This window comes from Bombina bombina, chromosome 5 (genome assembly GCF_027579735.1).
Source record: "Bombina bombina isolate aBomBom1 chromosome 5, aBomBom1.pri, whole genome shotgun sequence".
NCBI classification, from domain to species: Eukaryota; Metazoa; Chordata; class Amphibia; order Anura; family Bombinatoridae; genus Bombina; species Bombina bombina.
This window is the reverse complement of record NC_069503.1, coordinates 435,573,123-435,595,020: the sequence shown is the minus strand read 5'-3', so window position 1 is coordinate 435,595,020 and position 21,898 is coordinate 435,573,123. Positions and strand designations below refer to the sequence as shown.

Genomic DNA, 21,898 nt, shown 5'->3' with positions numbered 1-21,898 from the left:
TTGCTAATATGAAAGAAATGAATTTATCAGGTAAGTTCTTACATAAATTATGTTTTTTCTAACCCTTAGGACATTGTAACTTTGTGCATTACCAGATTCCTAGTGTGTCTTAGGAGTCATTTATAATCTTCTAAATCATTTTTTGACTTGGACCCCTAGTACTAGAGTAATAGCTTTTAAAAATCATATTTCTCTTGTAAGATGTATCGAGTCCACGGATTCATCCATACTTGTGGGATATTCTCCTTCCCTACAGGAAGTGGCAAAGAGAGCACCCACAGCAGAGCTGTCTATATAGCTCCTCCCTTAGCTCCACCCCCCAGTTATTCTCTTTGCCTACTCTAAGTAACTAGGAAGGGTAAAGTGAGTGTGGTGAAAAAAAATGTTAGTTTTTATTTTCTCAAGCTAAAGTTTTTTATTTTAAATGGTACCGGTGTGTACTATTTACTCTCTGGCAGAAAGGGGATGAAGATTTCTGCAAGGAGGATGATGATCTTGGCACTTTGTAACTAAGATCCACTGCTGTTCTCACAAAGGCTGAAGAGTACAGGAAAACTTCAGTTGGGGGAACGGTTTGCAGGCTAAACTGCATTGAGGTATGTTCAGTCTATTTTTTTCTAGACAGACTGTGATAATTCTAGAAAAGGCTGGCAATATCCCCATGAGGGAAGGGTAAGCTGTATTAAGATACTTAGTAGGAATCCCAGCTTACATAAAGGGCTTATTAGTTACTGGTGACACTGATAGGAAAAAACGTTTGTTTTTATGGCAAATATAACATTTTTTGAGGGACTTTAAGGGGTCTTTGTGGCTTGTTTAATGGTTATTAACCCACATGGTTAGTTTGAGAAACACTCTGTTGTGTTTCTTTTAGGCCCCATAACATCGAGTGAGGTGGGAGGGGCCTATTTTCGCGCCTCAGTTGTGCAGTTTCTTTTCCTCAGAGACATCCAGCTGCTTCTCCAGAGGTTCCTGCTGTGTTTGAAGGGCTTTAAAGAAGTTTTTTTTCCTCACAAATCGTTCCCAATGGGCAGGTAGGTGCAACAGCAGAGTTGTCGCAAGGTGCTGAACGTTTTTTTACCGGTATTTGACGTTTTGTCAATCCGGTTTTTACATTAAGGGGTTAATTGTTTATTTGCATAGCTGTGCAAAGTTACTAAGGCTTTATGATGCTACTGTAAAAATTTTGTTGAGTTTACTGCTTTTTTACACTGTTTTACAGAGTTTGTGCAGCTTTTTCTCTCTTAAAGGCACAGTACCGTTTTTTTCTAAGTTTTATTTGCTTTGATTAAAGTGTTCTCCAAGCTTGCTTATTGCATTACTAGACTGTTTAACATGTCTGACATCAAGGAAAATCCTTGTGCATATTTTAGCACTTAAAAATATTGCGACAGAGGAGAATGAGGGTTTGCCATCTAGCTCTCCCCAAGTTTCACAACCAGTAACGCCCGCACAAGTGCCTCTAGTGCGTCGAATTCATTTACTTTACAAGACATGGCCACAGTTATGAATACAACCCTCACAGAGGTTTTATCTAAACTGCCTGGTTTACAAGGAAAGCGTGACAGCTCTGGGTTAAGAACAAATACTGAGCCGTCTGACGCTTTAGTAGCCGTATCCGATATACCCTCACAATGTTCTGAAGTAGGGGTAAGGGATTTGTTATCTGAGGGAGAAATTTCTGATTCAGGAAAGACTCTCCCTCAGACAGATTCTGATATGACGGCCTTTAAATTTAAGCTTGAACACCTCTGCTTATTGCTCAGGGAGGTATTAGCGACTCTAGATGATTGTGACCCTATAGTGGTCCCAGAGAAATTATGTAAAATGGACAAATACTTAGAGGTTCCTGTTTACAATGATGTTTTTCCAGTCACTAAGAGAATTGTGAATATTGTTACTAAGGAGTGGGATAGACCAGGTATTCCGTTCGCTCCCCCTCCTGTTTTTAAGAAAATGTTTCCCATATCTGACACCATAAGGGACTCGTGGCAGACGGTCCCTAAGGTGGAGGGAGCTATTTCTACTCTTTCTAAACGTACAATTATACCTATCGAAGACAGTTGTGCTTTCAAAGATCCTATGGATAAAAAATTAGAGGGTCTCCTGAAGAAAATTTTTGTTCTTTCATTACAGATGCCGCTTTCCAACTGGCTAAATTAGCGGCAAAGAATTCAGGTTTTGCCATTTTAGCACGCAGGGCGTTATGGCTTAAGTCCTGGTCTGCTGATGTGTCATCAAAATCTAAACTTTTGAACATTCCTTTCAAAGGAAAGACCCTATTCGGGCCTGAACTGAAAGAGATTATTTCAGACATCACTGGAGGGAAAGGCCATGCCCTCCCTCAGGATAAAACAAATAAAATGAGGACCAAACAAAATAATTTTCGTTCCTTTCGGAACTTCAAGGGTGGTCCCGCTTCAGCTTCCTCTGCTGCAAAGCAAGAGGGGAATTTTGCCCAATCCAAGTCAGTCTGGAGACCTAACCAGGCTTGGAACAAGGGTAAACAGGCCAAGAAGCCTGCAGCTGCCTCTAAGACAGCATGAAGGGGTAGCCCCCGATCCGGGACCGGATCTAGTAGGGGGCAGACTCTCTCTCTTTGCTCAGGCAAGAGATGTTCACGATTCCTGGGCTTTAGAAATTGTGTCCCAGGGATATTTTCTGGACTTCAAAGACTCCCCCCCAAGGGGGAGATTTCACATTTCTCAATTGTCTGCAAACCAGACAAAGAGAGAGGCGTTCTTACGCTGTGTAGAAGACCTACATACCATGGGAGTGATCCGCCCAGTTGCAAAAGAGGAACAAGGGCTAGGGTTTTACTCAAACCTGTTTGTGGTTCCCAAAAAAGAGGGAACTTTCAGACCAATCTTGGATCTCAAAATTCTAAACAAATTCCTCAGATTACCATCATTCAAGATGGAGACCATTCGGACCATTCTACCAATGATCCAGGAGGGTCAATATATGACTACCGTTGACTTAAAGGATGTGTATCTACACATTCCTATTCACAGAGATCATCATCAATTCCTCAGGTTTGCCTTTCTGGACAGGCATTACCAGTTCGTGGCCCTTCGGGTTGGCCACGAGTCCCAGAGTTTTCACAAAAGTGCTAAGGTCCCTTTTGGCGATGCTAAGGCCGCGGGGCATAGCAGTGGCGCCTTATCTAGACAACACCTTAATTCAGGCGTCGACTTACCAACTAGCCAAGTCTCACACGGACATCGTGTTGGCTTTTCTGAGATCTCACGGGTGGAAGGTGAACATAAAAAAGAGTTCTCTTTTCCTTCCTAGGAACTCTGATAGACTCGGTAGAAATGAAAATATTTCCGACGGAGGTCAGAAAATCAAAACTCTTATCCACTTGCCGAGCTCTTCATTCCATTCCTCGGCCATCAGTGGCTCGGTGTATGGAGGTAATCGGACTCATGGTAGCGGCAATGGACATAGTTCTTTTTGCCCGCCTACACCTCAGACCACTGCAACTATGCATGCTCAAACAGTGGAATGGGGATTATGCAGATTTATCTCCTCAACTGCATCTGGACCAGGAGACCAGAGATTCTCTTCTCTGGTGGTTGTCTCAGGACCACCTGTCTCAGGGAATGTGTTTCCGCAGGCCAGAGTGGCTCATAGTAACGACAGATGCCAGCCTGCTAGGCTGGGGTGCAGTCCGGAACTCCCTGAAAGCACAGGGCTTATGGTCTTAGGAGGAAACTTTCCTCCCGATAAACATTCTAGAACTGAGAGCGATTTTCAATGCACTTCAGGCGTGGCCTCAGCTTGCTGCGGCCAAATTAATCAGATTTCATTTGGACAACATCACGACTGTAGCTTATATCAATCATCAAGGAGGAACACGGAGTTCTCTAGCGATGAAGGAATTAACCAAAATAATCCGATGGGCGGAGGGTCACTCTTGCCATCTCTCAGCAATCCATATTCCAGGAGTAGAGAACTGGGAGGCGGATTTCCTAAGTCGTCAGACTTTTCATCCGGGGGAGTGGGAGCTCCATCCGGAGGTATTTGCCCAGCTGACCCAGCTATGGGGCACACCAGAATTGGATCTGATGGCGTCCCGTCAGAATGCCAAACTTCCTTGTTACGGGTCCAGGTACCGGGATTCCCAGGCGGTACTGATAGATGCTCTAGCAGTGCCCTGGTCCTTCAATCTGGCCTATATATTTCCACTGTTTCCTTTACTCCCACGTCTGGTTGCCAGAATCAAGCATGGCCACGCAGGACTTGGTATGCAGACCTAGTGGACATGTCATAGGTTCCACCGTGGACTCTGCCAATGAGGCAGGACCTTCTAATCCAAGGTCCATTCACGCATCCAAATCTAATTTCTCTGCGTCTGACTGCTTGGAGATTGAACGCCTGATTCTATCAAAGCGTGGTTTCTCTGAGTCGGTCATTGATACCCTGATTCAAGCTAGAAAGCCTGTCACAAGGAAGATTTATCATAAGATTGGCGCAAATATTTTTATTGGTGTGAATCCAAGGGTTTCTCATGGAGTAACATTAGGATTCCTAGAATATTGTCCTTTCTCAAAGAAGGATTGGAGAAGGGATTATCAGCTAGTTCCTTAAAAGGACAAATATCTGCTTTGTCTATTCTTTTACACAAACGTCTGGCAGATGTCCCAGACGTTCAAGCATTTAGTCAGGCCTTGGTCAGTATCAAGCCTGTATTTAAACCTGTTGCTCCACCATGGAGCCTAAACTTAGTTCTTAAAGTTCTTCAAGGGGTTCAGTTTGAGCCTATGCATTCCATAGATATTAAGCTTCTATCTTGGAAAGTTTTGTTTTTAGTAGCTATCTCTTCGGCTCGAAGAGTTTGAGTTATCTGCTTTACAGTGTGACTCACCTTACCTTGTTTTTCATGCAGATAAGGTGGTTTTGCGTACCAAACCTGGGTTTCTTCCTAAGGTTGTTTCTAATTTGAATATCAATCAGGAGATTGTTGTTCCTTCACTGTGTCCTAATCCTTCATCAAAGAAGGAACATCTGTTGCACAATCTTGATGTGGTTCGTGCTTTAAAGTTCTACTTACAAGCAACTAAAGATTTCCGTCAAACATCTTCATTGTTGTTTGTTTGTTCTGGTAAACGGAGAGGTCAAAAGGCTACGGCTACCTCTCTTTCCTTTTGGCTGAAAAGCATAATCCGTTTGGCTTATGAGACTGCTGGACATCAGCCTCCTGAAAGAATTACTGCTCATTCTACTAGAGCAGTGGCTTCCACATGGGCTTTTAAAAATGAGGCTTCTGTTGAACAGATTTGTAAGGCGGCGACTTGGTCTTCGCTTCATACTTTTTCCAAATTTTACAAATTCAATACTTTTGCTTCTTCGGAGGCTATTTTTAGGAGAAAGGTTTTACAAGCAGTGGTGCCTGTCTTGTCCCTCCCTTTATCCGTGTCCTAAAGCTTTGGTATTGGTATCCCAAAAGTATGGATCAATCCGTGGACTTGATACATCTTACAAGAGAAAACATAATTTCTGCTTACCTGATAAATTTATTTCTCTTGTGATGTATCGAGTCCACGGCCGTCCTGTTTATTAAGACAGGCAATATATTTTTGTCACCACTGCACCGTATAGTTTATCCTTTTTCTTCCTAGCCCTCGGTCGAATGACTGAGGGGTGGAGCTAAGGGAGGAGCTATATAGACAGCTCTGCTGTGGAGGCTCTCTTTGCCACTTCCTGTAGGGAAGGAGAATATCCCACAAGTATGGATGAATCCGTGGACTCGATACATCACAAGAGAAATATATTTATCAGGTAAGCATAAATTATGTTTTTCATAAGTCAAATCAGCTCTCTAGTTTCTTGCTGGTATTTTGTGACACAGGAACATATAAGTGCTGCAGTCTGCTTTTACGCACGCTTGTCTGCCTCTAGAGGTATGTGCATTAGGATTATGGTTATGTCTAGTTGGACTGCAATACACTTTAGCAGTTTCGCTAAATGACCCTCAGCCTAGTTGTCTCCGGAAGGTGCTGGTGTAGGTACTTGAGTTTGGTTTTTGCCATCTTGGCATAATTATATGTGGGGCTGTTTGTTTTGTCGCCATTGTTTTTTTTAATGCGGTTTTGCGCTTCAGCTTATATCTTGAAGATGGCGCACCCCTGTGGAGGTTTTCTTCAGGGGATCAGTGTTATTTCACGTTTTTAAGGTTTTTGGGCGCCTTTCTCTACGCTACTTATGCAGAGGGTGCGTTCCTTCCTGTGGGATCTTGTAAGACTGTGGTCTTATTTTTACAGGGAATTTTCTCAATTTCTTTTTTAAGATCCTTCTAGCTATATGCTTTGTATTCTGCCTTTTTCTATAGTGTCTCTCTAATGCAGTGCCGGATTGGGCCGCCGGGATACCGTGAAAAATACTGGTGGGCTGCCGGCCGGCGGAGGCTGCTCAGCTGCAGTGGAGAGAGTCAGAGAGCAACAATTTGCAAGCAAGCCACTTAGCACTGCTAAGTTGCTTGCGCTAGCACAGTTTTGTGAGGGAGCGCAGCTGCAGTCAGAGCCGCAAGCAGCACTGCACACAGACGGACAGGCTCATTCACAGCCACCGCAGTCACAGTGCGTGCTCAGCTGACAGCTTGGCTGCATAGATAGGTGACAGATGCTCAGACTCCATCTGACCGCCTTCCAGTCCCAGCATGATGCATGAGCATCACACAATTTGCTAGTTGCTAGGCAGGGGCGGAACTTCCATTGACACATTCGCAATGATCGCGGTCGCGGCCAGAGTAGCGTAGAGACTATTGGAGCAGCAGCTCCAAGCCTTTGCTTGCAAATAGGGCCCATCCTGATACAGCCTTGAATGTTGCTGCATCGATGCAGTGGAAATCAGAATCGACTCTGGGGTCAGTGACATCATCACTCTACGTCACGTGACCCCGCGCTGCTGCTCTGTTCTGTCCAAATCTGTGACCCATATTTCCACATTATACTGCAAGTGCAGGCTTTAGGACTCTCCCAACAGCCCTTTTTACAGATTCTGTGTTCTAGACCAGCGACACATTGCTACAGGGCGGAAAAGAAAACGCTGCCGTACAAGCCTCTTAAGGTAAGACAGAGTTTTGTTCTGGAGTGAAGTGAAAACTTGCAAAACCGAAGCGGTATGAGGCCTCCACTTTTCTTTCATTCTAAATCTGGATAAACAACCACTATTCTTTCTTTGCATGAATGATAGCATATTTCACTTTTTGGGGTTTTGTTTAGATTTTTTTTTTTTAAATTACTGAATGTTGGTGCTGGGTTTTTAGGACAAACATGTGGTTGTTGTTTAAAGGGACACTCAAGTCAAAATTAAACTTCAAGATTCAGATACAGCATGCAATTTTAAACAACTTTCCAATTTACTTCAATTATCAAAATGTGCACAGTATTTTTATAATTACACTTTTTGAGTCACAAACTCCTACTGGGCATGTGCAAGAATTCACTGCATATACGTATATGCATTTGTGATTGGGTGATGGCTGTCACATGATACAGGGGCAGTGGAAATAGACATAACTTTGCAATTTATTTAACAAAAATCTACAAATCATTTGAAGTTCAAATAAAGTGCTATTGCATTGTCTTCTTATCATGCATTTATTGATTATGCAAATCTACTGCATTGACTGGTCCTTTAATATGCAGGCTTTTACAGTGCCATGACACTTGGGCTTTTTGTCCAGGTGGGAGGGGAAAGCCAGTGAGAGCATTGTTGGCTGGGCTGGAGGGGGCGTGGCTGGAGGGGCGGGGCTGGGTCGGTCTATACAAATTTGCAGGGCCGTTCTGATTTCCTTGTCCGGCCCTGCTCTCGTGTGTGTTTACTTGCATATGTATGACTATTGTCACAGGGAGAATGAGGAATAAAAGGGATGTTGGAGATTGTTTTTATTTACAATCAGAAGTTTGCCCTACAGTATTTATTTTCAGGATGTTTTTTCTCCTTTCAGTGCTGTATTTACCTAGTTTTTACCTCCACTAGTGGGTACTAAAGGTTAAGGCAGGCTCATTTGTTTTTAGCCATATTTCCCTGAGGAACCTTCTTTTATCTATTCAGTTTGCGGGCTTTATCAATCTCTTCCTTAGGAGATTACTGCTCTGTTACAGTTACTTCTTTATAAATGGTGTTTTATTTCAGTGACTTGTATAGGTTCAATGTGTCATACTTCACTTATTAGTGTTTTAGGACAATTATACTAATTTTTATTAGTTATTTGTGGAGCGCCTTCAGATACTGCAGCGCTAAATACTAAAATTGTTATTTCTATGTTTTTAGAAATACTATCCAGTAAGTTTTATATTGAAGTGATATTTATGCTGTTTTTCATGTCTCTTGCTCTATTTGTTGGTGTTTTTCAGACACTAATATATTTATTTCTATGTTTTATTTTAGATATCTATTTTTGTCTCCCATATTTAGGTGAGATTTATTATATTTCTGTGACTGTATGATTCATGTCTCAGACTTTGATTCCTAGTTTTTTTTATCACACTAGGATATTAATCCTATTTTATTTATAGGACTACAAATTGAAATCCTTATCATTTTGAGGTGCCCTACATCTCCTGAGTCGTCTTTTTTTCTTCTTCATTTGATGGGGCTTTAAAGTCTATTCATTTCTGTGACATCTTTTTTGTCTGATTTGATATAGGTTGTTTTTCATACACATTTTGTTTTACTGGCATGACCGCCTTTTGCTGGTAGTTCAATGTCAACAAAGTTAATATATTATTTAAGATATTTATAATGTGTATGCTTCATGCTTTTAATTTCTTTCATAGCAAGAGATTACTGTTCAGTTGGTAGCATGTAAGACTCTTCGTTATTTAAGTGCCTTAAGTCACTGATACGATTCAAATTTTTATTATACATAGCATATATATTATATGCCATATTTTTAGTTATCTCTCTTATGAGAAGTACTATCTGCTAAACCTGTCCACCGCCACTCTGCCCTGAATGCACCCGATCCTGTCTGATCTCGGAAGTTAAGCAGGGGCGAGGCTTGGTCAGTACCTGGATGGGAGTCCGCCTAGGAACACCAGGTGCGGTAGGCTTACCAGTGCTACAGACAGAGCATACTGGATTCTAAACCTGGAGTTCCGGGTTCAATCCCGGACAGAGCTCAGCAATGGAGTCACCAGGGGCGTCCTTTCTGTGTGGTTTGCATTCAGGCTTCTTGTTTTCCATTGCTTGTTTATTATCCTTTTTTATGTAAGGATCCTGTTTCAACTTGTATGGTCCAGGTATCATACTTTTAGTGTCTTATTGACACAACTTTCACCTCATAGGGAGGTGATTCTTCTATTGTGTGTGATGTATGGTTTCTGCTATCATACTTGGTCTCTTAGTGTTCCTTGGGACACTAATCTATAGTTTTCTGTGTTATCATTTATATGACTATTATAGTGTTTTTTTCCATTATATGTGATGACAATTACACATTCTGCAAACCGCATGGTTTCCAGTTTATGATATGTTTTATATATTTTTTTTATTTATATTTTGATATATTTTATTTTTATCGCGGGGCCAGTGGCTACAGCTGGCTTTTTTTTTATCCAGATCTAAGAGTTGGTCCTGGTTTGGCGGTCTGTTTTTCTTTGTGGAAATGGAGCCCTCCTTCCTCAGGACTAGAAGTGTAGTCCCTAGGGTTGCTGGGGTACTGCTCAAATAGCTCAGTGGTTCAGTCTTAGCTTCGTAACTTTACGGTTTGCTACCTATATTGGGAACAGGCTTATGGATCCCAGTGATTAGCCTTGTTGCTCATAGATTGTTGGTTTGTATCTAGCTGCTGGCGCTGGATGTCTCTTTTCTCTTACTTTTTTATTTATGAGCTGGTTTTGACCTCATGCCGGTCTACTATGCCTTGGGATAGGGGCACCAATCCTCTCCTTGTAGTTTAGTATCCTTCCTTTGAGTTTATATCTTATTGATGGGTCCGCCCCCGGTCCAAGCATGGATCAAGTAAGGGGAAGGTTTTCTTTCTTTCAGCAGGCTTGGGTTTACCTTGTCCATATTCCTTTTGGCCAGTGGAAGTAGTATCTCAGGTTTCCGGGATAGTATTCTTCTTGTGTCCTCTCTGAGGTTGATTTCTCCTGTTAAGAGTATTTACAGGTCGGAGAGGCTTTATTAAAAAATCTCGCCTCTTTAGAAGTTGTCCAGTTTTTCTGGCGGATCAAGGTCTAGGATCTTTTTCATCCTGTTTGCGGTTCTCAAGCAAGAGGGATTTTTTTTTTCCTTTTTTAGACTTAGAGGGTCTAATTTTTTTCATGGTCTTTCAAAATGGAGACTTCCTTTTATTCTCATTTGTTTTAGGAGGGTCAATTCAGGACTACAATAGTTCTGGAGGACGCGTGTATATCACATTCTATTTTCTGCGGTTTGCCCTTCTGGTCAAACTCTTCCTTTAAATAGCCTCTAAGGAAGGACTTTTATTCAAAGCCCTTTCTTTTTCCCAACAGTAAGGAATAAAGTCGTGGACTCTCACTGCCCTATGTAAAGAAAACAAAATAAATTCCTTTCTTTCCTGGCAGGAAAAATACACTAAAACACTTTTGAGCAAATCGCAATATTATGAAATATGAATATTGTGATTATGAATGCGCATTCTCAACATAATGTACTGTAAATTTGAATATTGAGAACGAACAATTGCAATAATAAAATAAGTCATAAGATTACTACAATCACGTTTACATACATATTGTAACATTATGCTGTACAATAAATATACTTTAAACAATGTATATATATATATGTATATATATATATATATATATATATATATATATATATATCTTTCACCTATAGGAGGTGGGGGATTGTGGGTATATTATTGATATGTTTAATTCACTATTGTATTGTACAAATAGGCCCCAAGGCAGAACATCTTTTGATCTGAGATGTCATTGCAGAAAATGCAGCATGTCTGCAGGTAGAGCAGGACACATGCAAGAACTGATAGTGCTTTGCAGAGCTGCTCCACATCAGGCTGTTATCTTCAAACAGTGATGTACACTGACTGCACTTTTTCAACCCCTACCCCAGCGTTTTCCGGTCTGCAAAGCTGTGACTCCTGAATGTGAGCAATGCACCTTTTTTATTACTACATTTTTAGTCGTGGACTCACCCTGCCAGGAAAATAAGAAATTTATCTGGTAAGCATAAATTTTGTTTTCAGATGCTGACATAAAGTTAAAGTAACTATTTGTAAACAATTTAATGCATTTCAGCAGGTAAAATGGAAAGTTAGGAACAAATTAAAGACAGGGTGCACTGTCACTTTAAGAAATGATCAGAATGGTTGATAAATGACGTATAATAAATCTGGCCTTTTGTATCAAGGGTACCATGATAGCTTGCAAGGCCAGAATAAATATAATTTGCTAATGAATAAGGTTTTAATAGTGGTTTATTAGTTTTATAGTCTAAAAACAGCCTCATTCCTCGCTCTTCTATTATACTTTGCCTTCCTGGACTTCATATTTTCCATTTCCACAACTATCTGTGTAAAACACAATTTATTTATAATTCTGTTTTTCTTTCTAAAGAATAACAGAGTTTGGCAAGAAGAGGATAATGAACTGGGTGAAGCTACCGAGAGTAAAAAAGCTGATGATTCTGCAGAAGCACTTAATGTACCAAGTGAAGTTAAAGGAGGTAAAAATATTTTTATCAATGTGTTTTTAATTTAGGCTTTTGCATTCGGGAAATTTGGAAAATGAATTGATAATAGGTTATTCATTGGCTTCCACTTTGGGTCATGGGGTATGAATGGTTTTAGGTCAGATTTTAAGGATATTGCTGATTGCTCAAAGCTGTTTCAGACAGTGCCACACTATATTAATTGTAATTATATAATTCTTTAATTATAAAATCTCTGCTGTGTTCTGTTGAGCAGATTCTCAGCAGCTGATCTTAAAAACGAGACATTTTCTCTCGTTAAGTGTGTTCAGTCCACGGGTCATCCATTACTTATGGGATATATTCTCCTTCCCAACAGGAAGTTGCAAGAGGATCACCCAAGCAGAGCTGCTATATAGCTCCTCCCCTCACATGTCATATCCAGTCATTCGACCGAAACAAGACGAGAAAGGAGAAACTATAAGGTGCAGTGGTGACTGGAGTTATAATTTTAAAATTTAGAACCTGCCTTAAAAAGACAGGGCGGGCCGTGGACTGAACACACTACAAGAGAAATAAATTTATCAGGTAAGCATAAATTATGTTTTCTCTTGTTAAGTGTGTTCAGTCCACGGGTCATCCATTACTTATGGGATACCAATACCAAAGCTAAGTACACGGATGATGGGAGGGACAAGGCAGGAACATTAAACAGAAGGAACCACTGCCTGTAGAACCTTTCTCCCAAAACCAGCCTCCGAAGAAGCGAAAGTGTCAAATTTGTAAAATTTGGAAAAAGTATGAAGTGAAGACCAAGTTGCAGCCTTGCAAATCTGTTCTCTTGCAACCCTCAACAAAGAAGGAGGTCGCGAGAGGAGCTGGAGTTTTTACTTAACTATTCTTCAATCAAAAGTTTGTTATTTTAAATGGCACCGGAGTGTGCTGTTTTTCTATCTCAGGCAGTATTTGGAAGAAGAAACTGCCTGCGTTTTTTTCTATGATCTTAGCAGGCGTAACTAAGATCCACTGGCTGTTCTCGACATTCTGAGGAGTGGGGTAACTTCAGAAACTGGGAATAGCATGCGGGGTCCTCCGCAAATGACGTATGTGCAGTACATTATTTTCTGGGAATGGAATTGACTAAGAAAATACTGCTGTTACCGTATGATGTAAGTACAGCCTTAAATGCAGTAGTGGCGACTGGTATCAGGCTGATAAATGTATGCGCAGTCGAGTTATTTTCTAGGGACTAGAATTTGACTGAGAAAATACTGTTAAAACTGAAATAATACTTAAGCCTTATCTGCAGTGCTAGCGACTGGTAGCAGGCTTAGTGATAACTTTGCATGACATTGGAAAATGTTGTTTTTTAATAAAACGTTTACTGGCATGTTATTCGTTTTTGTGAGGTACTTTGGTGATAATTCTCTTTGGGCATGATTTTTTTCCACATGGCTAACATATATTTTCTGCATGGAAACCGTTATATCAGGGCTCCCACTGTTGTAATAGGAGTGGGAGGGACCTTGTTTTAGCGCCTTGTTGCGCAGTTAAAATTCTAGCACAGTCTTCCTGCTTCTTCCTCCTTGATCCAGGACGTCTCTAGAGAGCTCAGGGGTCTGCAAAATTCATTTTTGAGGGAGGTAATCAGTCACAGCAGATCTGTGACAGTGTGTTTGACTGTGATTAAAAGCGTTAAATCTTAATTGATATCCGTTTTATCCGTTTTGGGTATTGAGGGGTTAATCATCCTTTTGCTAATGGGTGCAATCCTCTGCTAATAATACACTTCTTGTTAAGAATTGTTTAATTATATCTGTATTTTTGAAGCGCTGCAGCGTTTTTTATATTGCTTGTAAACTTATTGAAAGTGATTTCCAAGCTTGCTAGTTTCTTTGCTAAGTCTGTTTTAAACATGTCTGATTCAGAGGAAACTGTTTGTTCATCATGTTCAAAAGCCAATGTGGAGCCCAATAGAACGATGTGTACCAATTGTATTGATATTGCTTTGAATAAAAGTCAATCTGTACCGATAGAGAAACTATCACCAGACAACGAGGGGGAAGTTATGCCGCCTAACTCTCCTCACGTGTCAGTACCTGCGTCTCCCGCTCGGGAGATGCGTAAGATTGAGACGCAAAGTACATCTAGGCCCTTACAAATCACTTTACATGATATGGCTAATGTTATGAAAGAAGTATTATATAATATGCCCGAATTGAGGGGCAAGCGCGATAGCTCTGGGTTAAGGACAGAGCGCGCTGATGACACGAGAGCCATGTCTGATACTGCGTCACAATTTGCAGAACATGAGGACGGTGAGCTTCATTCTGTCGGTGACGGTTCTGATCCGGGGAGACCGGATTCAAAAATTTCAAATTTTAAATTTAAGCTTGAGAACCTCCGTGTGTTACTAGGGGAGGTATTAGCGGCTCTGAATGATTGCGACACGGTGGCAATCCCAGAGAAATTGTGTAGGTTGGATAGATACTATGCGGTACCGGTGTGTACTGACGTCTTTCCTATACCAAAAAGACTTACAGAAATTATTAGTAAGGAGTGGGATAGACCCGGTGTGCCTTTTTCCCCTCCCCCGATATTCAGAAAAATGTTTCCTATAGACGCCACCACGCAAGACTTATGGCAGACGGTCCCTAAGGTGGAGGGAGCAGTTTCTACTTTAGCCAAGCGTACCACTATCCCGGTGGAGGATAGCTGTGCTTTTTCAGATCCAATGGATAAAAAATTAGAGGGTTATCTTAAGAAAATGTTTGTTCAACAGGGTTTTATTTTGCAGCCTCTTGCATGCATTGCGCCTGTCACGGCTGCAGCGGCATTCTGGTTTGAGTCTCTGGAAGAGGCGATTCGCACAGAGCCATTGGATGAGGCTTTGAGCAAAGTTAGAACCCTTAAGCAAGCTAATGCGTTTGTTTCAGATGCCGTAGTACATCTAACCAAACTTACGGCTAAAAATTCTGGATTCGCCATACAGGCGCGCAGAGCGCTCTGGCTTAAATCCTGGTCAGCGGATGTAACTTCCAAGTCTAAGCTACCTAACATTCCTTTCAAAGGGCAGACCTTATTCGGGCCCGGCTTGAAGGAAATTATTGCTGACATTACGGGAGGTAAAGGCCACGCCCTTCCTCAGGACAGGGCCAAACCGAAGGCCAAACAGTCTAATTTTCGTGCCTTTCGTAACTTCAAGGCAGGAGCAGCATCAACTTCCTCCTCTCCAAAACAGGAAGGAACTACTGCTCGTTACAGACAGGGTTGGAAAGGCAACCAGTCATGGAACAAGGGCAAGCAGGCCAGAAAGCCTACTCCCGCCCCTAAGACAGCATGAAGACAGGGCCCCCTATCCGGAGACGGATTTAGTGGGGGGCAGACTTTCTCTCTTTGCCCAGGCTTGGGCAAGAGATGTGCAGGATCCCTGGACGTTGAAGATTATATCTCAGGGATACCTTCTGGATTTCAAAACCTCTCCTCCACAAGGGAGGTTCCATCTGTCGAGGTTATCAACAAACCTAGTAAAGAGAGAGGCATTTCTACAATGTGTACAAGACCTCTTAATCATGGGAGTGATCCACTCAGTTCCGCGATCGGAACAGGGACAAGGATTTTACTCAAATCTATTTGTGGTTCCCAAAAAAGAGGGAACCTTCAGACCAATCTTGGACTTAAAGATCTTAAACAAATTCCTAAGGGTACCATCGTTCAAGATGGAAACCATTCGAACCATCCTACCCATGATCCAAGAGGGTCAATATATGACCACAGTGGACTTAAAGGATGCTTACCTTCACATACCGATTCACAAAGATCATTATCGGTACCTAAGGTTTGCCTTTCTAGACAGGCATTACCAGTTTGTAGCTCTTCCCTTCGGCTTAGCCACGGCCCCGAGAATTTTTACGAAGGTTCTGGGCTCACTTCTGGCGGTACTAAGACCACGAGGCATAGCAGTGGCTCCGTACCTAGACGACATTCTGATACAAGCGTCAAGTTTTCAGAATGCAAAGTCTCATACAGAGATAGTTCTAGCATTTCTGAGGTCGCATGGGTGGAAAGTGAACGTGGAAAAGAGTTCTCTGTTACCACTCACAAGGGTTCCTTTTCTAGGGACTCTTATAGATTCTGTAGAGATGAAGATTTACCTGACGGAGTCCAGGTTATCAAAGATTCTCAATGCTTGCCGTGTCCATCATTCCATTCCAAGCCCATCAGTAGCTCAGTGCATGGAGGTAATCGGCTTAATGGTCGCGGCAATGGACATAGTGCCATTTGCGCGCCTGCATCTCAGACCGCTGCAACTATGCATGCTCAGTCAATGGAATGGGGATTACTCAGATCTGTCCCCTTTGCTATATCTGGACCAGGAGACCAGAGATTCTCTTCTCTGGTGGTTGTCACCAGTTCATCTGTCCAAAGGAATGACCTTTCGCAGACCAGATTGGACGATTGTAACAACGGATGCCAGCCTTCTAGGCTGGGGAGCAGTCTGGAATTCCCTGAAGGCTCAGGGATCGTGGACTCAGGAGGAGAAACTCCTTCCAATAAACATTCTAGAATTAAGAGCAATATTCAATGCTCTTCTAGCTTGGCCTCAGTTAGCAAAACTGAGGTTCATCAGATTTCAGTCGGACAATATCACGACTGTGGCTTACATCAATCATCAAGGTGGAACCAGGAGTTCCCTAGCGATGTTGGAAGTCTCGAAGATAATTCGCTGGGAAGAGTCTCACTCTTGCCACCTGTCAGCGATTTACATCCCAGGCGTGGAGAACTGGGAGGCGGATTTCCTAAGTCGCCAGACTTTTCATCCGGGAGAGTGGGAACTTCACCCGGAGGTATTTGCTCAACTGATTCGTCGTTGGGGCAAACCGGATCTGGATCTCATGGCATCTCGCCAGAACGCGAAGCTTCCTTGTTACGGATCCAGGTCCAGGGACCCGGGAGCGGTGTTGGTAGATGCATTAGCAGCCCCTTGGGTTTTCAACATAGCTTATGTGTTTCCACCATTTCCGTTGCTACCTCGACTGATTGCCAGGATAAAACAGGAGAGGGCATCGGTAATTCTGATAGTGCCTGCGTGGCCACGCAGGACCTGGTATGCAGACCTAGTGGACATGTCGTCCTGTCCACCATGGTCTCTACCTCTGAGGCAGGACCTTCTAATTCAGGGTCCTTTCAACCATCCAAACCTAATTTCTCTGAGGCTGACTGCCTGGAAATTGAACGCTTGATTCTATCAAAGCGTGGGTTTTCGTATTCGGTTATTGATACATTAATACAGGCTCGGAAACCTGTGACCAGAAAAATTTACCATAAGATATGGCGTAAATATTTATATTGGTGCGAATCCAAGAGTTACTCATGGAGTAAGGTTAGGATTCCTAGGATATTGGCTTTTCTACAAGAGGGTTTAGAAAAGGGTTTATCTGCTAGTTCGCTAAAGGGACAGATTTCCGCTCTGTCTATTCTTTTACACAAACGTCTGGCAGAGAATCCAGACGTCCAGGCTTTTTGTCAGGCTTTGGCTAGAATTAAGCCTGTGTTTAAAGCTGTTGCTCCTCCGTGGAGCTTAAACTTGGTTCTTAAAGTTCTTCAGGGTGTTCCGTTTGAACCCCTTCATTCCATTGATATTAAGCTTTTATCTTGGAAAGTTTTGTTTTTGATGGCTATTTCCTCGGCTCGAAGAGTCTCTGAGTTATCTGCCTTACATTGTGATTCTCCTTATCTGATCTTTCATTCAGACAAGGTAGTACTGCGTACTAAACCTGGGTTTTTACCTAAGGTTGTTTCTAACAGGAATATCAATCAAGAGATTGTTGTTCCATCATTATGTCCTAATCCTTCTTCAAAGAAGGAACGTCTTTTGCATAATCTAGACGTGGTCCGTGCTCTTAAGTTCTACTTACAGACAACTAAAGATTTTAGACAAACTTCTTCTCTGTTTGTCGTTTACTCTGGACAGAGGAGAGGTCAAAAGGCTTTGGCTACCTCTCTCTCTTTTTGGCTTCGTAGCATAATACGTTTAGCCTATGAGACTGCTGGACAGCAGCCTCCTGAAAGAATTACAGCTCATTCCACTAGAGCTGTGGCTTCCACCTGGGCCTTTAAGAATGAGGCCTCTGTTGAACAGATTTCCAAGGCTGCAACTTGGTCTTCACTTCATACTTTTTCCAAATTTTACAAATTTGACACTTTCGCTTCTTCGGAGGCTGGTTTTGGGAGAAAGGTTCTACAGGCAGTGGTTCCTTCTGTTTAATGTTCCTGCCTTGTCCCTCCCATCATCCGTGTACTTAGCTTTGGTATTGGTATCCCATAAGTAATGGATGACCCGTGGACTGAACACACTTAACAAGAGAAAACATAATTTATGCTTACCTGATAAATTTATTTCTCTTGTAGTGTGTTCAGTCCACGGCCCGCCCTGTCTTTTTAAGGCAGGTTCTAAATTTTAAAATTATAACTCCAGTCACCACTGCACCTTATAGTTTCTCCTTTCTCGTCTTGTTTCGGTCGAATGACTGGATATGACATGTGAGGGGAGGAGCTATATAGCAGCTCTGCTTGGGTGATCCTCTTGCAACTTCCTGTTGGGAAGGAGAATATATCCCATAAGTAATGGATGACCCGTGGACTGAACACACTACAAGAGAAATAAATTTATCAGGTAAGCATAAATTATGTTTTTCTTCTACTAGATGCGACAAGTCCACGGATTCATTCTTACTTGTGGGATATTATCCTCCTGCTAACAGGAAGTGGCAAAGAGCACCACAGCAGAGCTGAATATATAGCTCCTCCCTTCTCTCCACCCCCAGTCATTCTCTTTGCCTATACTAGTAATAGGAAGAGGTAAAGTGAAAGAGGTGTTAAAATGATAGTTTTTATTTTCTTCAAGCAAGACTTTTTTATTTTAGTTGAAATAATTTTTAACTCCTCTCCATCTCCGTATTTCTCAGAGAACATACATACATTTCACAGTTTGGGTACATCAAACAACATAATACAGCAGTTTCTTAACAAAAACATGCCCATCTCCGAATGTTTCCCTTTATTTAGGTCTCTTAACAGTTTGTATGCCTCGTCCCTCACTTGCACATATGAAGAGTTTGGCAATTGGGTATATTTTTCCCTTTGCCTCCTAACTTATATTATCGCAGCAGTATTTTTCTTAGTATTATGTGGAGTTGTTTTTCTCGATGGATTTTCCACCTTCTATCGCTCTTCATCAATCTCCTTTCAGTTAATATTCCTTATAGGGAGTAAGGTATTGTGGGGGGTAATGTCTCATTACATTTTCAACATAAATTATCAACGTATTAAATACAAACAAACTAAACCAACAAATCAAAGGTATAAAAACATTTACAGAGTTATATTTTGTCACTGCACATTTTATCTTCTCAGTATCTAAAAATAACTTGCTCATCTAGGAATACATCTACCCGAGACCTAAATAGCCACATCAGCCAAGCACCCCTCTTCTTTCTTACCTATAGGGTATGCCTACGCGGCTCTTCAATCTTAAACCTCCTGTACCTATTATAAAGTGTCACTGTTTACCATTTTTCATTATCCAGTAGAACCAAACCTTTTGAAACCAAGGTTCTGTGTCTAGCACATTTGCTGCTGATTCATACATCAAATATGTCGCCTGGATTCTATCTAGGACCTCAGCCCATTATGGTATTTCCGTCTTCCAGTATTTTGCAATAGTTATTCTCGTTGCAGTGCACAGAATCCTGATAAATACATTTATGTGTGTAATAAATCTGGCTTATGCTCAATAATTTAGAAAGCTTTTGCCATATGTTACTGACTTTAGTACATTCCCACCACATGTGGAAATAGGAACCTGTTACTTTACAGCCTCTATAACAGTGATTATTGCTACCTTTAACCATATGAGCCGTTTTTATTGGTGTCAAATACCATCTAAAAGATGTTTTCAATATATTCTCTCTAAGATCCGCACTAATAAGACCTTTACTAGCCTGAGAAAACATTTCATCCCATTCATTTATCCCAATCTCTTTGCCTAAATCTCGTTCCCATTTTAACATTACTGGAGATTTAGCCTGGATCTTAGTCTATAAATATATGTAAATATACAATCTGGAGATTGCCTTTTTAGGCCTGTTAAGGGATGTACATAGGTGTTCTAAGGTCGTCTGTCTCTTTTGTGTTGTGTCTGTCCCTAAGTAGTTTCGTATGGCTGACATCGTCTGGAGGTACAGGAACCAATGCAAATGAATGGGCTCAAGTTTTTGCTGAAGTTGAGTAAATGTCAACAGCTTACCCTGGAGCTGCAAATCTGCCACCCTATATAGCCCCTTGTTTTCCCATTTCATAACTCTGTTTGGAATCCTTGTTTACTATATTTCTTTCATGTAATTAGCAAGAGTCCATGAGCTAGTGACGTATGGGATATACATTCCTACCAGGAGGGGCAAAGTTTCCCAAACCTTAAAATGCCTATAAATACACCCCTCACCACACCCACAATTCAGTTTTACAAACTTTGCCTCCTATGGAGGTGGTGAAGTAAGTTTGTGCTAGATTCTACGTTGATATGCGCTCCGCAGCAGGTTGGAGCCCGGTTTTCCTCTCAGCGTGCAGTGAATGTCAGAGGGATGTGAGGAGAGTATTGCCTATTTGAATGCAATGATCTCCTTCTACGGGGTCTATTTCATAGGTTCTCTGTTATCGGTCGTAGAGATTCATCTCTTACCTCCCTTTTCAGATCGACGATATACTCTTATATATATACCATTACCTCTGCTGATTTTCGTTTCAGTACTGGTTTGGCTTTCTACAACATGTAGATGAGTGTCCTGGGGTAAGTAAGTAAGCTTATTTTCTGTGACACTCTAAGCTATGGTTAGGCACTTTTTTATAAAGTTCTAAATATATGTATTCAAACATTTATTTGCCTTGACTCAGGATGTTCAACATTCCTTATTTTCAGACAGTCAGTTTCATACTTGGGATAAATGCATTTGTTTCAATCATTTTTTCTTACCTTAAAAAATTTGACTTTTTCCCTGTGGGCTGTTAGGCTCGCGGGGGCAGAAAATGCTTCATTTTATTGCGTCATTCTTGGCGCTGACTTTTTTGGCGCAAAATTTTTTTTTTTCTGTTTCCGGCGTCATACGTGTCGCCGGAAGTTGCATCATTTTTTGACGTTTTTTTGCGTCAAAAATGTCGGCGTTCCGGATGTGGCGTCATTTTTGGCGCCAAAAGCATTTAGGCGCCAAATAATGTGGGCGTCTTTTTTGGCGCTAAAAAATATGGGCGTCATTTTTGTCTCCACATTATTTAAGTCTCATTATTTATTGCTTCTGGTTGCTAGAAGCTTGTTCACTGGCATTTTTTCCCCATTCCTGAAACTGTCATTTAAGGAATTTGATCAATTTTGCTTTATATGTTGTTTTTTCTTTTACATATTGCAAGATGTTCCACGTTGCAACTGAGTCAGAAGATACTTCAGGAAAATCGCTGCCCAGTGCTGGAGCTACCAAGCTAAGTGTATCTGCTATAAACTTTTGGTATCTGTTTCTCCAGCTGTTGTTTGTATTGCATGTCATGTCAAACTTATTAATGCAGATAAAATTTCCTTTAGTACTGTTACATTACCTGTTGCTGTTCCGTCAACATCTAATTTTCAGAGTGTTCCTGATAACATAAGAGATTTTATTTTTTAAATCCATTAAGAAGGCTATGTCTGTTATTTCTCCTTCTAGTATACATAAAAGTCTTTTAAAACTTCTCTTTTTTCAGATGAATTTTTAAATGAACATCATCATTCTGATACTGATAATGGTTCTTCTGATTCAGAGGTTTCTGTCTCAGAGGTTGATGCTGATAAATCTTTGTATTTGTTCAAGATGGAATTTATTCGTTCTTTACTTAAAGAAGTATTAATTGCATTAGAAATAGAGGATTCTGGTCCTCTTGATACTAAATCTAAACGTTTAAATAAGGTTTTTAAATCTCCTGTAGTTATTCCAGAAGTGTTTTCTCTCCCTGATGCTATTTCTGAAGTAATTTCCAGGGAATGGAATAATTTGGGTAATTCATTTACTCCTTCTAAACGTTTAAGCAATTATATCCTGTGCCATCTGACAGATTAGAGTTTTGGGACAAAATCTCTAAGGTTAAATGGGGCTGTCTCTACTCCTGCTAAACGTACTACTATTCCTATGGCAGATAGTACTTCATTTAAGGATCCTTTAGATAGGAACATTGAATCCTTTCT

At 41.2% G+C, this 21,898-nt stretch overlaps 1 protein-coding gene and 1 pseudogene across 1 annotated transcript in view; both read left to right on the top strand.

Annotated features, from left to right (window-relative positions):
• Positions 1-21,898, top strand: part of TOPBP1 (DNA topoisomerase II binding protein 1) — an 872,354-nt gene that overhangs the window by 372,890 nt on the left and 477,566 nt on the right. Inside the window, exon 19 of the mRNA XM_053715750.1 lies at positions 11,559-11,667. Within this exon, the coding sequence (XP_053571725.1) occupies positions 11,559-11,667 (109 nt within the window). The remainder of the gene's footprint in view (positions 1-11,558; positions 11,668-21,898) is intronic.
• On the top strand, positions 8,943-9,062 carry LOC128661967 (uncharacterized; annotated as a pseudogene).